This window comes from Carcharhinus amblyrhynchos, chromosome 35 (assembly GCF_965287045.1).
Source record: "Carcharhinus amblyrhynchos chromosome 35, sCarAmb.v2.hapA, whole genome shotgun sequence".
NCBI classification, from domain to species: domain Eukaryota; kingdom Metazoa; phylum Chordata; class Chondrichthyes; order Carcharhiniformes; family Carcharhinidae; genus Carcharhinus; species Carcharhinus amblyrhynchos.
Window position 1 is genome coordinate 1545301 of NC_137358.1, and position 22440 is coordinate 1567740.

General features: G+C 45.4%; 1 protein-coding gene across 1 annotated transcript in view; it reads right to left on the reverse strand.

The window, feature by feature from the left end:
- The window catches only part of LOC145361506 (uncharacterized), a 68543-nt gene that overhangs the window by 20643 nt on the left and 25460 nt on the right, over nucleotides 1-22440 (reverse strand). The window contains exon 10 of the mRNA XM_080217318.1: nucleotides 12142-12915. Within this exon, the coding sequence (XP_080073444.1) occupies nucleotides 12142-12915 (774 nt within the window). The remainder of the gene's footprint in view (nucleotides 1-12141; nucleotides 12916-22440) is intronic.

Genomic DNA, 22440 nt, shown 5'->3' on the forward strand with positions numbered 1-22440 from the left:
TTGTGTCCCCTTTTTGCTCTCCTGATTTCTCTCTTAACTCTACTACACCCTCTATACTTTTCAAGGGATCCACTTGATCCCAGCTGCCTATGCATGTCATTTGCCTCCTCCTTCTTCTTGACCAGGCCTCAATATCCTGAGTCATTCAGGGTTCCCTACTTCTACCAGCCTTGCCCATCACTCTAAAAGGAATGTGCTTACCCTGAATCCAGGTTAACACACTTTTGAAAGCCTCGCACTTACCAGACGTCCTTTGCCTTCCCACAGAGTCCACCAATTAACTTTTGCAAGTTTCTGTCTGATACCTTCAAAATTGGCCTTGCCCCAATTTAGAATTTTAACTTTTGGGCCAAACCTATCGTTCTCCTTCACTATTTTAAAACTAATGGAATCATGGTCATTGGTCCCAAAGTGATCCTTCACTAACACTTGTGCTGTCTTTACCAGAGACCCATAGAAAAGTTATGGGCCATTCAGACCATTCAGCCCATCATGTCTGCAATGGTTACTCATTCTAATCCCATTTTCAGCAACTGGTCCATATCCTTGTAGCTTCTAACGCCTCAGGTGTAGATCCAGATACCTTTTAGATGAGTTTTGAATTTCTGCTTCAATCACCAATCCAGGCAGCAAATTCCAGATGCCACCCTTTGGGTGAAAAAAGTTTTCCTAAAATCCTCTCTAATCTTTCTACCCATCACCTTAAATCTATATCCCCTTGTAGTTAACCTCTCCAGAGGAGAAACAAGTTTTCCCTATCTGCTCTATCTAGGCTCCTCATAATCTTGTACACCTCACTCAAGCCACTCCTCAGCCCCCTCTGTTCTAAGGAAAATAGCCCTCGCTAACCTAATCTTTCCTCACAGCTGTAATTTTCCAGCCCTGGCAACATTCTTGAAAATCTCTTCTGCACTCTCTCCAGCTGCCTTTCCTGTAATGTTGTGACCAAAACTGAATGCAAAATCCCAGGTGTGGCCAGTGTTTTATACAGTTCCAGCATCACATCCCCGCTTTTGTATTCTATACTTTGAGAAGTAAAGGAAAGCATATGCCTTCTTTACCACCTTATCTGCCTGTCCTGCCACCTTCAGGGTCCTATGGATATGTGCGCCAAGTCTCTCATTTGCTCCACCTCTCTCAATATCTTTGCATTTCTTGAGTAATTTGTTTGCCCGCCCCAAATGCAATACCAAACACTTTGTCAGACTGAATTCCATTTACCACTTTTCTGCTCTTTGCCCAAACCATCGCTATCATTCTGGAGTCCACAGCTTTCCTCTACAGAATGAACTACACACCAGCTTTTGTGTCATTTGTAAATTTCCCAATTATGCCTCACATATTTAGGTCCAAATCATTGACATCTGAACAGACAGCAAGACTCCAACACTGAGGAGAAGTTTAAAGTTTATCTATTAGTATCACAAGTAAGCTTACATTAACACTGCAATGAAGTTACTGTGAAATTCCCCCAGTTGCCACAGTTCAGGTACACTGAGGGAGAATTTAGCATAGCCAATGCACCTAATCAGCACGTCTTTCGGACTATGGGAGGAAACCGGAGCACCTGGAGGAAACACACGCAGGCATGTGGAGAACGTGCAGACTCCGCACAGGTAGTGACCCAAGCCGGGAATCGAACCCGGGTCTCTGGCATTGTGAGGCAGCAGTGCTAACCACTGTGCCACAAAAATCTCCCCACAGTGCTGATATCATATTGCAGGCAAGAGGAATTAATTGGATAAATGAGAGTTTGTGGGAATGATAGCAAACCTGGGTCTCCAATAGAAGCAGACAGGTTCGAAGCCAACTCAGTTCAATAAGCTTGGCACCAACTTTAAGATGCTTCTGTTATTAATCTATCTTAAAGGAGAAATTATCCCTCTGGGCTAGCTATTGATCCACTGGCCAATTATAAAAGGCTTGTCACACACTACATGACACAACAGGAGAACAAAGGTCAGTAATTTGCCTAGATATTCTGAGCGTTAGCACTCTCTCTCTCTTTCTCTCTGAGTGCAGGAATTGGCAAGATAGAGAAATGCTGGCTGGCTGTAACAGAGAAGCTTAGAAGTACCAATCGCTCTTCCAAATGTTTGGATGGAAACTGTCACATCCGGTCCTGAACCAACTGCAAAGTCTTCATCCCAGTCTGCCCTGGGAATAAACTTCATGTGTGCAGAAACTGGAAATAATGCCCAAGATACTGAGAAGGAAACACGGCTGTTGAGGTGAGACCATCGAACACCTATCTCCAAAAGAATTAAAATAAGATTCAGAAATTCACTGCAAATGACTTACAGAATTAGGGAAGAGGGCCGTGAATTAGGGTTGGCCTCTCTCATCACAACTGTTGTCCATAACAGAGTTATAGATCAAAGAGATCGAGGGGTACTAGGGTCATAGCACCTTAAAAGTGAAACCACAGGTGGACAGGTTGGTGAAGGAGGCAGTCAGCATGCTTAGTTTCATTGGTCAGAACACTGAATACAGGAGTTGGGATGTCTTGAAGTTGTACAAGACGTAAGCAAGGCCACACTTGGAAAACAGTGTACAGTTCTGGTCACCCTATTATAGAAAGGATATCATTAAACTAGAAAGAGTGCAGAAAGGATTTACTAGGATGCTACCAGGACTTGATGATTTGAGTCATAAGGAGAGGTTGATAGATTGGGACTTTTTTTCCCTGGAGTGTTGGAGGCTTAGGGGTGATCTTACAGAGGTCTATAAAATAATGAGGGACTTAGATAAGATAGATAGTCAACATCTTTTCCCAAAGGTAGGGGAGTCTAAAGCTAGTGGACATTTATTTAAGATGAGAGGGGAGAGATACAAAAGTATCCAGAGAAGCAATTTTTCACTCAGACAGTAGTGAGTGTCTGGAACAAGCTGCCAGAGGCAGTAGTAGAGGTGGGTACAATGTTGTCTTTTTAAAAAGCATTTAAACAATTACATGGGCAAGATGGGTATAGAGGGATATGGGCCAAATATGGGCAATGGGACTAGCTTAGTGGTAAAAACTGGGTGGCATGGACAAGTTGGGCCAAAGGGTCTGTTTCCATGCTGTGAACCTCTATGACCCAATGTCAAGGAGCACAATTCAGTAATCAGTCCCTTTCAGAGAATGGTAAACTTGCAGTGCATTTGCAGCACTTCCTGTTTGTTTATTTATTTGTTCCTGGGGCATGGGTATTTCTGGCTAGGCCAGCATTTATTACCCATTCCTAATTGCCCCTTGAGAAGGTGATGGTAAGCCGCCTTCTTGAACTGCTGCAATCATGTAGGTACACCCACAGTGCTGTTAGGGAGGGTGTTCCAGGATTTTGACCCAGCGACAGTGAAAGAACGGCCGATATATTTCCAAGTTAGGATGGTGTGTGACTTGGAGGGGAATTTATAGCTGGTGGTGGTCCCATGTGCCTGCTGTCCTTGTCCTTCTATTCGGTAGAGTTTGTGTGTTTGGAAGGCACTGGGGCGAATTTTCCCATTCCATCCATCACAGGAATCAAAACGGGCGAGAAGCAGACTATGGAAAGGTCTATTGAGCTAGGTCGGGATTTTCCGGTTTCAGGGCAAGTGCAGCCAGAAAAACCCACCCATTGCCTAGTTGACAAACATAAGAACATAACATAAGAACATAAGAAATAGGAGCAGGAGTAGGCCATCTAGCCCCTCGAGCCTGCCCCGCCATTCAATAGGATCATGGCTGATCTGTCGTGGCTCAGTTCCACATTCCCGCCCTCTCCCCATAATCCTTAATCCCCTTGCCTGTCAAAAACCTATCAACCCACGTCTTAAAAATATTGAGCGAGGCAGCCTCCACCACTTTAACGGGCAGAGAATTCCAGAGATTCACCACCCTTTGAGTGAAGAAGTTCCTCCTCAACTCCATTCTAAACCGCCCCCCCTTTATCCTGAGGCTGTGCCCTCTAGTCCTACTGTCCTTTCTGAGCGGGAAGAGTCTCTCCACCTCTATCCTATCCATCCCATTCAACATCTTATATGTCTCAATGAGATCTCCCCTCATTCTTCTAAACTCTAACGAGTACAAACCTAGTTTATTCAGCCTCTCCTCATAGTTCAACCCCCTCAACTCCAGAATCAGCCTAGTAAGCCTCCTCTGCACTCCCTCCAAGGCCAAAATATCCTTGCGTAAGTGCGGCGACCAAAACTGCACACAGTACTCCAGCTGCGGCCTCACCAGCACCCTATACAGCTGCAGCAAGACCTCCCTACTTTTATGTTCAATCCCCCTCGCTATGAAGGCCAGCATCCCATTGGCCTTCCTGACCACCTGCTGCACCTGCAGGCTGTGTTTTTGCGACGCATCACAAGGACCCCGAGGTCCCTCTGCACCGTCGCATGCTGCATAGGTGTCTTTGTTATCTAGGGAAAAAAAGGTGGCACAGTGGCACAGTGATTAGCACTGCTGCCTCACAGTGCCAGGGACCTGGGTTCAGTTCCAGGTTTGTTGATTGTCTATGCGGTGTCTGCATGTTCTCCCCATGTCTGTGTGGGTTTCCTCTGGGTGCTCCAGTTTCCTCCCACAGTCCAAAGATGTGCAGGTTAGGTGTGTTGGCCATGCTAAATTGCTCTTTAGTGTCAGGACGACTAACAGGCTAAATACGTGAGGTTACAGGGATAGGGCCTGGCTGGGATTGTTGTTGGTGCCAAACGGCCTCCTTCTGCACTGTATGGATTCAATGATTCAATGAAGTTGCTGTAATGCATCTTATAGATGGTGTACATGGCTATCACTGTGCGTCAGTGGTGGTATTGGAACACACAGACGCATAAAAACTTACGTGCACACACAGGGATGCATACACATGCTCACTCACGAATATACACAAACATATGTGCACACTGCGCAAATTGCAAAAAGCACATACGTTTTAAACAAGTTTCTTTATCCATAACCTTCTCCCTCAAATTGTGAAAAGAGGATCAGAATTAAAGGGCTCCTTCCTTGGCTTTGTCAAAATCTGCCCAAATGGGAAAGGATAAATAAAATCAATGCTCTTAATGTGGGCCTCACATCCAGTAGAGGAAAAAGACGTATCACCCAGGATCTTCATCAGCAATTGGCAGGGCGTCAGAGTTTCAAAATGCATTTTGCTCTCTGACGTTCTCAGTCAGTGTGTTGTGAGTTCATAATCAGATTGTATGTCAGTTCTCATTTTTCTCCAACTCCACAAGAAAATCACATCTTCTCTCCACCTTTGCAATTCAGTTTCATTTGTATTCGCTCCAAGACCCTACGTTCAGAGTCTTCATAATTTTCAAAGGCGGAAACCCAATGAGAGGTTACTTTTTGAAGTGGTTAGTCTGAATCCAGCAATGTTACAGCAACAGAATATATATATGTGTATATAATATATTTGATAGAAAGTTTCAGAAAAGAGGGAGACTGGGTGAGACAATTGAATTATTAACCTTTAATCCAACTTCAAACCCAAGCCTTGGCTCTGCAGTGAGAACCTGGTTACAGGCATCCACTTGAGATGTGTCTAAAGAGTTCCCTGCAGTTCCAAAAGGCCTGGAACAAAATGAATGCCTCCACAGCACTGCCCCAACCCCGCCATCCACACCCACATTTCCAGTGATAAACAGGAATTTGATGCAGAGTTTTACACGGAGCTGATTCAGTGAAATGACAATCACTCAACAATGGTGTAACAAGCATTCCACAATAAACATTGACCACAACCTCAATTCATTAGTTAACTTTCTCCACTGTGGGGAGACTAACATGACTTTAGAAGGGCATTAGAAGAGATGTTATTGTGAGCAATGTTTCAGAGAAGTAACTCATAATTTGATGAAACAGGGAAGCCTTTTCAATGCATTGTTCTTTGAAAAGGAACCTCATGAATCTGACTAGGTATGTGTGAGGAACAAGCAATGCAATAAACTGGGACTCTTGTGTCTTTTTTAAATTCATTTGTGGGACATGGGCGTTGCTGGCATCGCATTTATTGCCCATCCCTAGTTGCCCTTGGACTGAGTGTCTCACTCAGCCTTTTCAGGGGGCAGTTAAGAGTCAACCACATTGCTGTGACTCTGGAGTCACATGTAGGCCAAACCAGGTAAGGATGTCAGATTTCCTTCCCTAAAGGACAATGGTGAACTAGATGAGTTTTTCCGACAATCAACAATGGTTTCATGGTCATCAGAAGATTGTTAATTCCAGATATTTTTTATTGAATTCAAATTCCACCATCTGCTGTGACGGGGTTCAAACCTGGATCCCCAGAACGTTAGCTGAGTTTCTGGATTAATAGTCTAGCGATAATATTACTAGCCATCATCTAGTGCTCAGAAAGAGATGACAATTGGTGTCTTACGGAGGTGTATATGATACAAAGTGAGATAGGGAGAGTAATCCCAGAGCAGTTACTCTACTACACCCCAACGCAAGATCGAAAGCAGATGTTTGGAAGTGTAGCTTTCACAGTCCTGCGGCAGTGGTGTTGAGATAAAATGCTGGAATTGTGTCAGCAAGAAAGTCCATTGCAGTCAGTACACTGGAGTCCGTTAAGACTCATGTGGTCAGTTTGCTCATTGCTGTTTGTGGAATCTTGCTGAGTGCAAACTGCCTGCTGCATTTCCAACATTTCCAGCACTTCCAATATTGGGGCAGCACGATGACACAGTGGTTAGCTCTGCCGTCTCACAGCGCCAGGGACCCGGGTTCGATTCCCGGCTTTGGATGACAATCTGTGTGGAGTTTGCACATTCTCCCCATGTCTGTGTGGGTTTCCACCCACAATCCAAAGATGTGCGGGTTAGGTTGATTAGCCATGCTAAATTGCCCCTTAGTGTCTTAGGATGTGTAGGTCAGATGGATTGGCCATGCTAAATGTATGGAGTTACAGGGATAGGGTGAGTGGGGGGGCCCTTGGTAAGATTCTCTGTTGCAGAGTCAATGCAGACTTGGTGAGCCAAATGGCCTTTGACAAGGTCAAACTCTAAGGAGACTGTTAAATAAGTTAAGAGCCCATGGTGTTAATGGTAAGATCCTGTCATGGATAGAGGATTGGCTGACTGGCAGAAGGTAGAGAGTGGGGATAAAGAGGTCTTTTTCAGGAAGGCAGCCAGTGACAAGTGGTGTGCCTCAGGGGTCGGTGCTGGGACCACAACTTTTCACAATACATTAACAATTTGGAAGAAAGAACTGAAGGCACTGTTGCTCAGTTTGCAGATGATACAAAGATGATACAAAGTTTGCAAATGATACAGATAGTATGGAGGAAGCAGAGGGTCTGCAGAAGGAGTTGGACAAGCTAGGAGCGTGGCAAAGAAGTGGCAGATGGATTATAATATGGAAAAGTGTGAGGTTATGCACTTTGGAAGAAGGAATGGAGGCATAGACTATTTTCAAAATGGGGAAATGCTTAGGAAATCAGAAGCACAAAGTGTCTTGGGAGTCCTTGTTCAAAATTCTCTTAAGGTTAATGTGCACATTCAGTTGGCAGTTCGAAAGGCAAATGCAATTATAGCATTCATGTTGAGAGAGCGATAATACAAGAGCAGGAGTGTATTTCTGAGGCTGTATAAAGCCCTGATCAGACTCCATTTGGAGTACTGTGAGCAGTTTTGGGCCCCATTTCTAAGGAAGGACATGCTGGCCTTGGAAAGGATCCAGAGGAGGTTCACAAGAATGATCCCTGGAATGAAGAACTTGTCATATGAGGAACAGTTGAGGACTATGGGTCTGTACTTTTTGGAGTTTAGAAGGATGAGAGGGGGATCTTATTGAAACTTACAGGATACTGCGAGGCCTGGATAGAGTGGATGTGGAGAGGATGTTTCCACTAGTAGGAAAAACTAGAATCAGAAGGCACAACCTCAGGGTAAAGGGACGATCTTTTAAAACAGAGATGAGGAGGAATTTCTTCAACCAGAGTGATTAATCTGTGGAACTCTTTGCCGCAGAAGGCTGTGGAGGCCAGGTCATTGAGTATCTTTAAGACAGAGATAGATAGGATTTTGATTAATAAGAGGATCAGAGGTTATGGGGAAAAGGCAGGAGAATGGGGATGAGAAAAATATCAGCCATGATTAAATGGTGGAGCAAATTCAATGGGCCGAGTGGCCTAATTCTGCTCCTATGTTTTATGGTCTTATGGCCTCTTCTGCACTGTAGGGATTCTATGATTACATCAGTGACTACATTTCAAAAGTGATTCATTGGTTGCAATGCACTTTGAGATATTTTGAGGTTCTGAAAAATGATATAAACATGCAGGTCCTTTTTATAAAAAATACGTATAGTTTGATAAAACAAGGAAGCCTTTTCAATGCATTGTTCTTTGAAATGGAATGTCATGAAACTGATTAGGTGTCAGAAGGAAGTGTGAGGAGCAAGTGGGTCAATAACTATTGACTTATGAATCAAATCAGACGGAAAAGCTAGAAGAACATAGGGAAACTATCTGAGTGTAGAACATATATAACATGGTTTCACTCTCATAACAAGTATTTATTACACATATCCCCCAGTGGATTATAAATCCTCTGTTAACTATGGTCAATCACCAATCAGCCTGTCAACGATGTGCCCACATCACTCTGCCTTGAGTTTAAATTTGAAAGTAAAGCTGCAATATCAAAACGCCATTCAGTAACCAGGTGAACTGCGGGTGGTTAATGGGGTCTGCCTGGTCAACAGTAATTACATTTTATATGAACATTTCAGATTCTGTCTAAACGCTAAAGTAGTTTTTTCATTGCCAACAGTGAACATGACAATTTGTGTGGGTGAGGTAGTGTGTTATAAATCAATAATATTCTAATCCATCCACAAATCTCGATTTGTAATTTTATAAAGTAAACACAGATATTTCTCTGTGCTGTTTCTCCATGAATAATTACTGATTTACATTCCACTCCGGTTTCTTACTGGATAAATCCTCATGGTTTGAAATATTCCCCAAATATAGCTCTGACTTCCATACGCAACAACTATTCTCATTGCCTATCTCCACCCTGCCTCAACCCATCTGCTGCTGAACCCCCGGAGCCATGCAACAGAAAGAGAAAATGCTGGAAAATCTCAGCAAGTCTGACAGTGTCTGTGGAGAGAGAACCAGAGCCAATGCTTTGAGTCTGGATGACCCTGCATCAGAGCCTCAACTCCAACCATGCTCTTGTCATGGCGGCTCAGTGGCACAGCAGTTAGCCCTGGGCCTCACAGTGCCAGGGACCTGGGTTTGATTCCTGGCTTGGGTCAGTGTCTGTGCGGAGGTCTGCATGTTCTCCTCGTGTCTGTGTGGGTTTCCTCCAGGTGCTCCAGTTTCCTTCCACAATCCAAAAGACATGCTGGTTAGGTACATTGGCCTTGCGAAGTTCTCCCTCAGTGTACCCGAACAGGCACCGGAGTGTGTCGATTATGGGATTTTCACAGTAATTTCATTGCAGTGCCTACTTGTGACACTAATAAATAGACTTAAATTGTTAACTCCAGACTCAACTATTCAAATACTTTTCTGATTTACCATTCAATTCCCATCCTCTATAAACTTGAGTTTCACTCGAAACTCCTGTGTTTGCTGATCTATAGTAAGTAGTCTCACAACACGAGGTTTTGGTAGCACGAGCTTTCAGAGTGCTGCCCCTTCATCAGGTGACTCACCTGAAGAAGGAGTGACACTCTAAAAGCTTGTGCTACCAAATAAACCTGCTGGACTTCAACCTGGTGTTGTGAGACTTCCTACTGTGCTTACCCTAGTCCAACGCCGGCATCTCCATATCCTTGCTGATCTATAGCAGCTCCCAGTATACAGATTCCTGAATTTTGAAGACTATTACCCTGGCATTCAAATTGCTCCGTCTTTCTCACCTCTCCCAATGCCTGTAATCTTCAAAATCTCTGTGTACCTCCATCTTATGCACATTCCTTTCAACCCTTCATTCGTGGCTCTGTTTTCAGCCAGCCAGACCCTAAGCTCTAGAATTCTCTCCCTAAATCCATTCTACCTCTCTACTGCTCCTGCCTGCTTAAGACCCACATCTTTTGACCAAATATCCAAATATCTCTCCTTTGACTCAGTATCATCTTTTTAATCGGAAGCATTTTGGGATGTACTACTACAGTATTTTTTTAAATTCATTTGTGGGACATGGACTTCACTGGCTGGCCAGCATTTATTGCCCATCCCTAGTTGCCCAAAGGCAGTTGAGAGTCAACCACATTGCTGTGGCTCTGGAGTCACATGTAGACCAGACCGGGTAAGGACGGCAGATTTCTTTCCCTAAAGGACATTAGTGAACCAGCTGGGTTGTTCTGACGATTGACAATGGTTTCATGGTCATCAGTAGATTCTTAATTGCAGATTTTTTTTATTGAATTCAACTTTCACCATCTGTTGCAGCAGATTCGAACACAGGTCCCCAGAACATTAGCTGACTTTCTTGATTGATAATAGTCTAGTAATAATACCACCATGCCATCACCTCCCCAACTGGTAATGGTGCTATAGAAATGAAAATAGTTTTTGTACGAATAACATGGAACCTGAGGGATCCTGGCACCAAAAGAGTTTGTTTTCATTCACAGCTGAAAGATTATTCCCCAGCATCAGTGAGACAAACAAAATGTTCAGTCTATTACTTTGAGATATCATTTCATTTGTACCGAGCTTTCCAGTGTGCAATAAATTGCTTCACAAGTTGGACTGTCGCAACTGGAAATGTAAAACATATTTCACACAATGCAGCGATTCTGTTTAGCATGCTGACTGTGTTTCCAAGGATTAAGAAATATCGCTGCAGTTTCTTATTTAGAAGCAATCCTCCCTTCTTGTCCAGAAAGCAACAACCAAATCTGGGAGTTCAGAAACATGACTATTGATAGTTGTCATGGAACAGCTATTACTGCAAATGATTGTCGAAGATCATTGCACCAGAGAGGGAGAGGAACATTCTAGCCATAGAATCATAGAATCCCTACAATGCAGAAGGAGGCCATTCAGCTCATCAAATCTGCACCAACTCTCTAACAGAGTATCTTACCCAGGCCCTCTCCTCTGCCCTAGCCCCATAACCCTGTACATTTCCATGGCCGAGACAATTTAGCATGGCTAATTCATCTAACCTACACCATCTAGGGACACTAAGGGGTCTTGGACACTACAGGGCAATTTACCATGGCCAGTCCACCAAACCTACACATCTTTGGAAGGAAACACACGCAGACTCGGGGAGGACATGCAAACTCCAGACAGTCACCCAAGGCCAGAATTGAACCCAGGTCCCTGGCACTGTGAGGCAGCAGTGCTAACCGCTGTGCCACCATGCTGCCTCCCATCCTCACACAAATATATCAAGTGGAGGCCACAGGATAATGGCAGTGTGAAAAAGTATGGGGCAATGGGTCTACATAGCTGTCTGACAGAGCTAGAACAGGTATGCTGGGCCAAGTGGTTATTGGTGTGCTGTCAAGCTCTAAGATTGGCAGCACAGCCATTCCTAGATTTCCATTCCTAGATCTGGATGTTAGGGACAATGTCAAGGCGTGAATGCAGCCAGACAAAGCCCTGAGATCAAGCCCCAGGTCTCGGTGTGTGATTTTATTACGTCTTTGTTAAGCTGAAAAGCAGATAACCATTGAAATCAGGAGCATTCAGCAACCAGGGGCTCTGTCTGGAGCGGGGAGGGAGTGTTGAGGGGGAGTCAGAATGGAACAGATGCCGCGGGGAACAGACAGTATGAAGGGGGTCACACAGACTAGCAAAGGCGCAGGTGTCAACGTGAAATACCCAGTGGATTTCAGTGCTGTTCTTTGGCTCCTTCCCTCTTATTCTTTCAAACCACTAAAGTGCTAGTGACGGTTTTATCTTTGTCACAAAGCTGAAGAATTAACCGGGAAAATAGGGCCCCTAGCGCCTTGGTAGCCCCGGCCCAGGTCCGATCCAACAGGTCCCCTCATCCATTTCCACAACTTGGAGGGCAGGGCTGCTGCGAGAATAATCTAGAATCTAAAATCCAGAGCCTTGAACTTGTCACATCTCTGCAATAAATCACCCTGCGCTTTGTGAAAATACTGCTTGTTAGGACATTGACAAATGGAATGCAACCTGCGAGCCCAGTGACAAACTGTTGCTAGGACGGGAGGTTCAGGAGAAGACATTAATTTACCTCCAGATTCTCAATGCTGTTCTTCAAGGAGTGGATAGTGTTCTCCAGCTGTAGCACCGTCTGCTCAGATTCTTCACTCCCCTCTTCCAGACTGTTTCTCCCAACGTCCCAGGCATATTCCTCGGGGTTGTTTTGGAAGGAGCCCAGCTCTTGCCCGTTCTCACAGCGGCTGAGTTTGCCGGTGAGTTCCCTGATGGTCTCCTGGTCGCTGAGGATCTGCTGCTCCTGTTCCATGACCATCTGGCGGAGGTGCTCTGCCGTGCTCCGGAGCAGCAGGAGGTCTTCTCGGATGGACGGGGACGGGCAGTCTTGCGCTAAGGGCAGGCAGAGGAAGCGACTGGTGGTGCCAATGTCTGAGTCCGAGCCCAGGACGGACCCTTGGCCAAGCTGGGAGCCCACCGAGGCTTTGCCAGCCTCAGGCTGGAAGGCGATGGCCGCAGTTGGGCGAGTGCTGTGGCTCTCCGCTCCTTCAGCACCGTGGACAGCTCCAGCGCCGCCCTCAGCACCATACAACGCGCCCTCTGCATCTTCAGCACCTGGGACAGCTCCCGGGGAACCCGGGCCGATGCTTGCAATGATGCAAATGATTGCACCCAGGAAGGCAAGCATCCCTGCCCCCAGCAAGATGGTTAGATACTTCAGGGTGACGGAGTTTCTCAAACACAGCCAGAGAAAGAAGCAATCACTGAAACAAGGCAAAAAAGCCGCAGCTGCAGGGAAGCTCTGAGGCACAGATGAAATACTGACAGAAAGAAGGGAATAGACTGGCAATCCCTGGGAATCTGGTGTCAATCACAGCCCACGTAGACGTCATTGATTCCCAGAAGAGCGTCCCACATTCTTAAAAGGGAATTTTAAAAATGTCTTAAAAGGGCATCACTCTTCATCTGATTATGTGAAGAATGTGCGATAGAGTTTCAGCCATTGGGTTTGAATTGCAATTTTTAACAATCACACTAATCATTAAATCATAGACTCCCTGCAGTACAGAAGGAGGCCATTCGGCACCAACAACAATCCCACTCAGGCCCTATCCCCATAACCCCACGTGTTTACCCTGCTAATCCTCCTGACAAGCAGGGGCAATTTAGCACAGCCAATCCACCTAACCTGCACATCTTTGGACTGTTGGAGGAAACTGGAGCACCCAGAAGAAACCCATGCAGACATGGGGAGAATGCGCAAACTCAACATAGTTACTCAAGGCCTGAATTGAACCTGGGTCCCTATCACTGTGAGGGAGCAGTGCTAACCACTGTGCCACCATGATGCCCTGATCTCCAAGAACATTTGAAGTGTCTTAAATACATCAGAGAGAAAGGAATAAAATGGCTTATTGATTGGGTAAGATGAGGAGCAAAAGCCTAATGGGCTGAATGGCCTGTTTGTGTACTGTAAATTCTATGTAATTCTATGATGGTAACTACTGTTTCTCTCATTTACTGAATAACAGAGGGGTGATGGCCTAGTGGTATTATCGCTCAACTATTAATCCAGAAACTCAACTAATGTTCTGGGGACCTGGGTTCAAATTTGAATTCAACATTAGAAAAAATCTCGAATTAAGAATCTACTGATGAGCATGAAACCATTTTTGATTTTTGGAAGAACACCTCTGATTCACCAATATCCTTTAGGGAAGGAAATCTGTCTTCCTTACTCGGTCTGGCCTATATGTGACTCCAGAGCCACAGCAATGAGGTTGACTCTCAACTGCCCTCGGGCAACTAGGGTTGGGCAATAAATGCTGGCCAGCCAGCGACACCCATGCCCCACAAATGAATACATAAACTCCAAAGACTCCATACAGCAGAGAAGGAATTGGCTTTATCTGCTTTTAAAAACACCATTTATGATTAGGAAAAAGTCAATTGGATTCACCCCCAGTCCCACCATCTGGTGGGGGGGGGGGGGGGGGGGGGGGGGGTGGTGGTCATGAAGAATAATGTTTTTCTAAACTGCAAGAAGCACAGATTCTAATTTTGTTTATTGCTACTTTAATATTTATGAGTGGGCACAGCCTCTTATTCATCATTCAAAGAGGAAGATTAAAAAATGGACGCCAAAAAGAACTCCCAATAAATAACACAGGGAGAGACTATTATTAAAGTACACTCAGCTCAGTTTGTTATTTGAGATCTGTGACGTGTAAAGTTGCAGGAAGGGAGGGGATTGCTGGGAATGGTGCAGGGGGGGTGACAGAGGAGGTACGGGTGAAGTCGTACCCCTGCCATAATTTGCAGCAACCCCCCCCCCCACCCTCTCCCTCCAGCCATTTGGGGGGGAGGTATTCTGTGACCACACCCTAAGCCCATCCTCTCAATCACCAACTGGCACCAAGCACAATGAAAAGCAGCAATTAAGAAATATATAATGAGTGGGTGGGGGTGGCTGCTGTAGGATCTCTGGGAGTATTTTGAGGTCAGGAAGGAAGACAAGTTTGTACTGTAATCTTCGCAGTGGATCATCCCTCCAATCAGAATGCCCAAATCTGTGTGTCAGCAACTTGGGATAACTACATTCACTCAAGGAAAAGTTGGGTCATTACAATTTGCCTCAGTGTCTGCCAAGATTGCAAGAAGGAAAAAACATGTTTATGATACAGTGTCCATTAATGGAAGATATATGTGTGTGGATATCTGTATGCATGTGTATATGGGTGTGTATGTAGACACATGTGAATATATGGGTGTGTATATGGGTGCGGGAGTATATGGGTGCATGTGGTGTGTATGTGGGTGTGTGTCTGTATATGGGTGTGTTTTATCAGTGTGTAAATGGGTGTGTGTGTGTAGGTAGGTGTGCGTGTGGGTGCAGGTGTGTTTGTATTTGAGTGTATGCATGCGGCTGTGTATGTGGGGCTGTATATGTGTGTGTGTGTGTGTGTGTGTGTTTGTGCGTATGTGGGTGAGTGTATATCCATGCAAATTTTCAAGCAAGTGTATGTGATCACAAATGTGCATGCATGTATGTGTGGTCTCTGTGTATGTGTTTGTGTGTGAATGTGTAAGAGAATGGATGACTGTGTATGTATGTTTGTGAGTGCATGATTGTGGATATATGTACATACATGTCCACGTTCATATGTATGCACTTGTCTGCGTTTACACGTATGGCATGTGGGGAAATTTTGGGTGAGGATAGAAATAGGCTTACATGTAATGCCTTCCAGAGTTGAATACTCTGCTGAAAAAATCTTTCACATGAAAGTTTGGGTGAGAAGTACACTGTGGAACTGCCTGTGTTCAGGAGATGAGTGGATAAAGGGAGGGGAAATGGCAAATTATGTCTTTGTTAGGAACGAGGATTCCATTCTTCGAAGCTCTCACCCATCAACGCCCATCATCTTTATAATAACCTACACAATAGGTCAGCGACTACAGGAAGAGTGACCTTTCTCAGGCTGCAGTGTCACGATGGAGGGTTCAGATCACTCCTTTAATGTCACTCAGCAACCTTTCTATATATTTGTACATGACAGCACAGCCATATAAATTCATTAAGTCTGATTGTACTCCACAGTACAAGCCCTCTCACATAACCAGTGCTGGGCAGCTTCTTCTCTGAGCAATGAAAGCCGATCACTCAGGAAAACAAGTAAACAGGTCGATGCATTTTGCTGAACTGCATCACTCAAATCACTCAACAGATACATCAGAATGCCACAGTTAATCACCTTGCTGGCATTAGCAACAGATCAGGACTCTTCCAACGTACCTTTTCAGAGTTCTCCCAACATTCCTTCCTCAACCCATTCCACTCAAACAGATCAATTGGAATTGCATTTCAAGGATTTTGCTATGAACAACACCATATTCTAACGCCTCTACTTTCTCAGAAGACTAAGGAAATTTGGCATGTTAGCTACGACTCTCACCACCTTTTACAGATGCACCATAGAAAGCATTCTTTCTGATTATATCACAGCTTGGTATGGCTCCTGCCCTGTCCAAGATGCAAAGGAATTACAAAAGTCATGAATGTAACCCAATCCATCGGGCAAACCAACCTCCCATCCATTGACTCTGTCAACACTTCCCACTGCCTCGGCAAAGCAGCCAGCATAATTAAGGACCCCATGCACCCCAGACATTCTCTCTTCCACCTTCTTCCATCAGGGAAAAGGTACAAAAGTCTGAGGTCACATACCAACCAACTCAAGAACTACTTCTCCCTGCTGCTGTCAGATTTTTGAATGGACCTACCTTGCAGTAAGTTGATCTTTTTCTACACCCTAGCTACACCTGTAACTACATTCTGCACCCTCTCCTTTCCTTCTCTATGAACGGTATGTTTTGTCTGTATAGCGCACAAAAAATAATACTTTCCACTATATTTAATACATGTGACAATAGTAAATCAAATCAAATCAAATTCCTTTGTCCATTAGTATCTAGAAATCTATGGACCCCTGCTTTGAACATACCCAATAACTCATCCTCCACAGTCCTCTTGAGATAGAGAATTCCAAAGAATTACCACCTTCTGACTGAAGAAATTCCTTCTTAATACCTCAATCCTACATGGCCTATCTCTTATTCCACATCCCCCCCACCCCCAAACCAGGAGAAGGAAGCAACGTTCCTGCATTTTTGCTTCATTTATCCTTTAAGTTGGATTGGATGTCGCTGGCAAGAACAGAATTTGTTGTCCATCTCTAATTGCCCTTGAACTGAGTGGCTTGCTAAGCTATTTCAGAGGGCAATTAAGCATCAACCACATTACCTGATCTGGAGTAGACCAGTTTTATATTCCTGATTTATTCATTGAATTCAAATTCCACCAGCTGCCGTGGTGGGATTTGAACTGGGGCCCCCAGAGCATTAGCTGGATTATTGCACTGGGGGAGAATGCACTGTGGGAGGAAACTGGAGCAGCTGGAGGAACCCCACACAGACATGGGGAGAACATGCAAACTCCACATAGGCAGTGACCCAAGGCCGGAATTGAACCTGGGTCCCTGACGCTGTGAGGCAGCAGTGCTAACCACTGTGCCATCCTGGCCTTGTGCACCTGCTGCCCTTGCTGTTCTGGGGGAGAAGTATCCCATACCAGTGGTGCTAACCATTGTGCTACCATGCCACCCAAATACTCCCCGTGTCATCATAATGTGAGGTGGAGTATCTCCATGATGATTATCTACTTGGCAGATCACACAGGGTAAAGAGGCTGATTACTACATCAAGACTGGGACAAAAGCATTAATCTGTGCGATCCACCATGTAATAATGAGCTGTGATGTGGGCTATGTGTTGTATTTAAGGTGATTTTGCGGTAATATAACATCTCCTGAGAAAACAAAAATCATTCCCCATTGATGGGAACATTTTTAAACTAGCAACAAAAAAAAAGTCATCAGGGTGAAATGTTAAAGCTTATTTCCCTTCTACAGAAGGTGCCAAATCTGCTGGCTATTTTCAGCATTTCCTATTTCTCTACTTACAAAAAGATTTGTGTTTTCTTTCTATTTTAAGCTGGAAAACATTGCTAATAATTACCCAGTGATGACAACACCCTTTGTAGATCTTCTCACATTGATTAAATAATTCTCATTTCAGTTTATTTATCTGGGAGTGTCAATGTTGACCTCATTCGAGTTCTGATATTTAGTGTATCAGCCTTTCATTTACAACTCAGGCAGGTGGAGCCCATGGAAGTCCACTTCAGGGCGCCACAGTGGCATAGTGGTTTGCACTGCTGCCTCGCAGCACCAGGGACCTTGGTTCGATTCCCGGCTTGGGTCACTTCTGTGTAGAGTTTGCACGTTCTCCCCGTGTTTGTGTGGATTTCCTCTGGGTGCTCTGGTTTCCCCCCACAGTCCAACAATGTGCGGGTTAGATGCATTGGCATTGCTAAATTGCCCATTACTGTCCCGGGATGCATAGTTAGAGGAATTAACAGGGTAAATATGTGGGGTTACAGGGATAGGGGCTGGCTGGGATTGCGGTCGGTGCAGACTCGATAGGCTGAATGGTGTCCTTCTGCTCTATAAGAATATTCTATGAATCTGTGAAGTGACTGATAACCAACAGTCTCAGACACTGATCTGTTTCTCCATCTGAGATCTATCCAAATATGACTGCACCCTTCACTTCGAGTCACAATCCTTTGTGCACTCAGGTGACCCAATTCCCAAGTAATTTATCTTCCAGCAACATCTCAGACACAACCTTAATCATCCAGCCAAGATTAGCTTAAATAATCAACTCTCAACAAATAGTGTCACCTGTCCACATATGTAGAAAAGAAACGAAGGGAAACTTGAAGAAGAAAAGGTTTGCAGGGCTCTGGGGACAAGAGCAAGGGGAGTATTTAATTGGATGATATGGCTTCCTGATCTGATGTCAGATTCTACGATTCCATACCTTTAAGCCTCATTCCAGAAAATTGAGCAAATAACCGAAGATGACACTCCCAGTTGCTGCACTGTCAGAGGGTCAGCGCTGAGACAGTGCCGCACTGTCAGAAGGTCAATCCTGAGGGAGTGCTGCACTGTCAGAGGGTCAGTGCTGAGGGAGTGCCGCACTGTCAGAGGATCAATGCTGAGGGAGTGCCGCACTGTCAGAGGGTCAGGACTGAGAGAGTGCCGCACTGTCAGAGGGTCAGTACTGAGGGAGTACCGCACTGTCAGAAGGTCAGTCCTGAGGGAGTGCCGCACTGTCAGAGGGTCAGTGCTGAGGGAGTGCCGCACTGTCAGAAGGTCAATACTGAGGGAGTGCCGCACTGTCAGACAGTCAGTGCTGAGGGAGTGCCGCACTGTCAGAGGGTCAATGCTGAGGGAGTGCCGCACTGTCAGAGGGTCAGCGCTGAGGGAGTGCCGCACTGAGGGTCAATGCTGAGGGAGTGCCGCACTGTCAGAGGGTCAGTACTGAGCGAGTGCTGCACTATCAGAGGGTCAGCGCTGAGGGAGTGCCACTCTGTCAGAGGGTCAGCGCTGAGGGAGTGCCGCACTGTCAGAGGGTCAGTACTGAGCGAGTGCCGCACTATCAGAGGGTCAGTACTGTGCGAGTGCCGCACTGTCAGAGGGTCAGTACTGAGGGAGTGCCGCACTGTCAGAGGGTCAGTACTGAGGGAGTGCCGCACTGTCAGAGGGTCAGTGCTGAGAGAGGGCCACACTGTCAGAGGGTCAGTACTGAGGGAGTGCCGCACTGTCAGAGGGTCAGTACTGAGGGAGTGCTGCACTGTCAGAGGGTCAGTACTGAGGGAGTGCCGCACTGTCAGAGGGTCAGTGCTGAGGGAGTGCCGCACTGTTAGAGATACTGGGCGGGATTTTCCGACCTCGCTCGCCCCGAAACCAGAAAATCCCAACCAAGGTCAATGAACCTTTCTGTGGTCCACGTCTCACCTGCTCCAATTTCTGTGGTGAGCTCAGCAATAAAATTCTGCTGTGGAGATGCCGGTGTTGGACTGGGGTAAACACAGTAAGAAGTCTCACAACACCAGGTTAAGGTCCAACAGGTTTATTTGATAGTAAACCCACAAGCTTTCAGAAACACTGCTCCTTCGTCAGGTGAGTGGAAGGTGTTGGACTTTAACCTGATGTTGTGAGACTTCGTATACAATAAAATTCCGGCCATTGTCTTTCCAGTGAGATACTGAACCCAGATCCTGTCTGGCTTTTCATGTGGATGTAAAAGCTTCAGTGTCCACTATTTGTCCCCAGTGTTCTGGACAATATTTACGCCTCAAACTGCTGCATTAGAGTTGCTTGTGGGATCGTGCTGTGTGCAAATTGGCTGCCAAATCTCTTACATTGTGGAAGGACACAGGTGAATTTGTTTCCTTCCTGCTAGACAGTGCAGTTTATAGCAGTTCATTAACATAAAAGACGTGGTTCTAAGATAGTAATGGATGATTGATTGTGTAATCCTATCAGTGCAATATGTAACATAAAGCAGATTAAAAACTACTGTAACATTTGAGGACAGAGATACATGGAAACATGCTCAGCCCTGTCGGACAAATTATTAGCGTATGAGAAAGGAGTTTATACTGCAACTGAACTCAGGAAACTCTGCAATGTACAAGATAGCAACCCTTTCTTACTGAGGCTACAGTGCATGAGTGAGAATACTTTCAGGTTTTCATTATAATTGACAAGTGAGGACTGATTCAAGCAGAAGACATCAAATGTCTCAAAGTCCCTATGTCAGATTTAAAACTGATTTGCATTTCTCTGGTGCCTTTCATGACTTGGGGACATCCCAAATCACCTCACAGCACACTGGGTATCTTTTGAAAGAGTTGCCGTTGTCATAATGTTGGAAACGCAAAATCCAAACTATGCACAGAAATCTCCCAGCCGCAGCACTGAGACGATTTGATTTGATTTGATTTATTATTGTCACATGTCTTAGTATACAGTGAAAAGTATTGTTCCTTGCCACTATACAGAGAAAGCATACTCTTCATAGAGATACAAGAGGGTGCAGAATGTAGTGTTACAGTCATAACTAGGGTGTAAAGATCAACTTAATGCAAGGTAGGTCCATTCAAAAGTCTGATGGCAGCAGAGAAAAAGCTGTTCTTGAGTCGATTGGTACGTGACCTCAGACTTTTGCATCTTTTTCCCGACAGAAGAAGGTGGAAGAGACAGTGTCCGGGATGCGGGGGGCCCTTAATTATGGTGACTGCTTTGCCGAGGCAGCAGGAAGTGTAGGCAGAGTCAGTGGATGGGAGGCTGGATTGGGCTACATTCACGACCCTTTTTTGTAGTTCCTTGCAGTCTTGGGCAGAGCAGGAGCCCATACCAAGCTGTGATACAACCAGAAAGAATGCTTTCCATGATGCATCTGTAAAAGTTGGTGACAGTCGTAGCTGTCATGACAAATTTTCTTAGTCTTCTGAGGAAGTAGGTGGGCTTGATGACAAAATGATGACAAAATGACATTAATTAATAGTATTGGAGGGATAGGTTTTGGCCAGGACACCAGGGTTAAGTCCCTTGGTCATCCATGAACAAGTGCCATGAGATATTTAACAGCAGCAGTTAGCACTACTGCCTCCCAGCATCAGGGGCATGGGTTCAATTCTGGTCTCGGGTCACTGTCTGTGTGGAGTTTGCACGTTCTCCCTTTGTCTGCGGGGGTTTCCTCCCACAGTCCAAAGATGTGCAGGTTAGATGAATTGGCCGTGCTAAATTGCCCCTTAGTGTCCAGAGATGTGTAGGTTAGATGGATTGGCCATGCTAAATTGCCCCTTAGTGTCCAAAGATGTGTAGGTTAGATGGATTGGCCATGCTAAATCCCCTTCGTGTCCAGAGATGTGTAGGTTAAATAAATTGGCCATGCTAAATTGCCCCTTAGTGTCAGGGAGATTAGCAGTATTACATTGGGCTACATTGGGTTATGGGGATAGGGCCTGGATGGGATTATTGTCGGTGGGCCAAATAGCCTCTTTCTGCACTGTACTGATTCTATATCTTGCTTCTTTTCTCTGAACTGCAGACTTCAGATACTTTGGAATAGCCCTGCACAACTGCAGCCAGACAAAAGACTGAAAGCAATGGGGTTTGCACTGGCACTGTAATCCATCTCTGATCTGTGCTGTCTGATTGCTACCATCTGTTTCAACATGAGAGACGTGCAGAGGTGACTGGCTCTGCTCCGGGTCAGAAAGCACCCATTTGTAGAATAGAATCTCTGGCTGCTGACCTGATGTCTCATTAATAAGACAGTCAGCACTGGCAGCCTGCCAGATCCAAACACACGGAGCGAGAGAGCAGGAGAGCATTCACTATCTGCAGGTACTTCATTACACACCTTTATCTGTCGGTCATGTCTGGGTGGGGAACACTTTGGTGCCTGAGTCAGGAACTTGTGGATTCAAGTCCCACTCAAGATTTGAGCCCACAATATTGGCTGACACTCCAGAGTAGCCGTGAGGCAGTGCTGCACAGTCAGAGGTGATGTATTTTAGAGATGTTTAACCGAGCCCTCATCTGTAATCCAAGTGAATCATCACAGAATCTTACAGTGCAGAAGCAGGCCATTCAGCCCATCAAGTCTGCGCCCACTCTCTGAGAGAGCATTCCATCCAGACCCTAGCCCCAACACTAATGGGCAATTTAGCATGGCCAATCCACCTAACCTGCATATCTTTTGACTGTGGGAGGAAACCCACACAGACACAAGGAGAACGTGCAACCTCCACACAGACAGTGACCCAAGGCTGGAATTGAACCTGGGACCCTGGCATTGTGAGGCAGCAGTGCTAACTACTGTGCCACCGTATAGACCTCTGTCAGGTCCCTCCTTCTTTTTGAAAAGGGAAGAGCCCCAGACATCCAGTCTTTTTGGA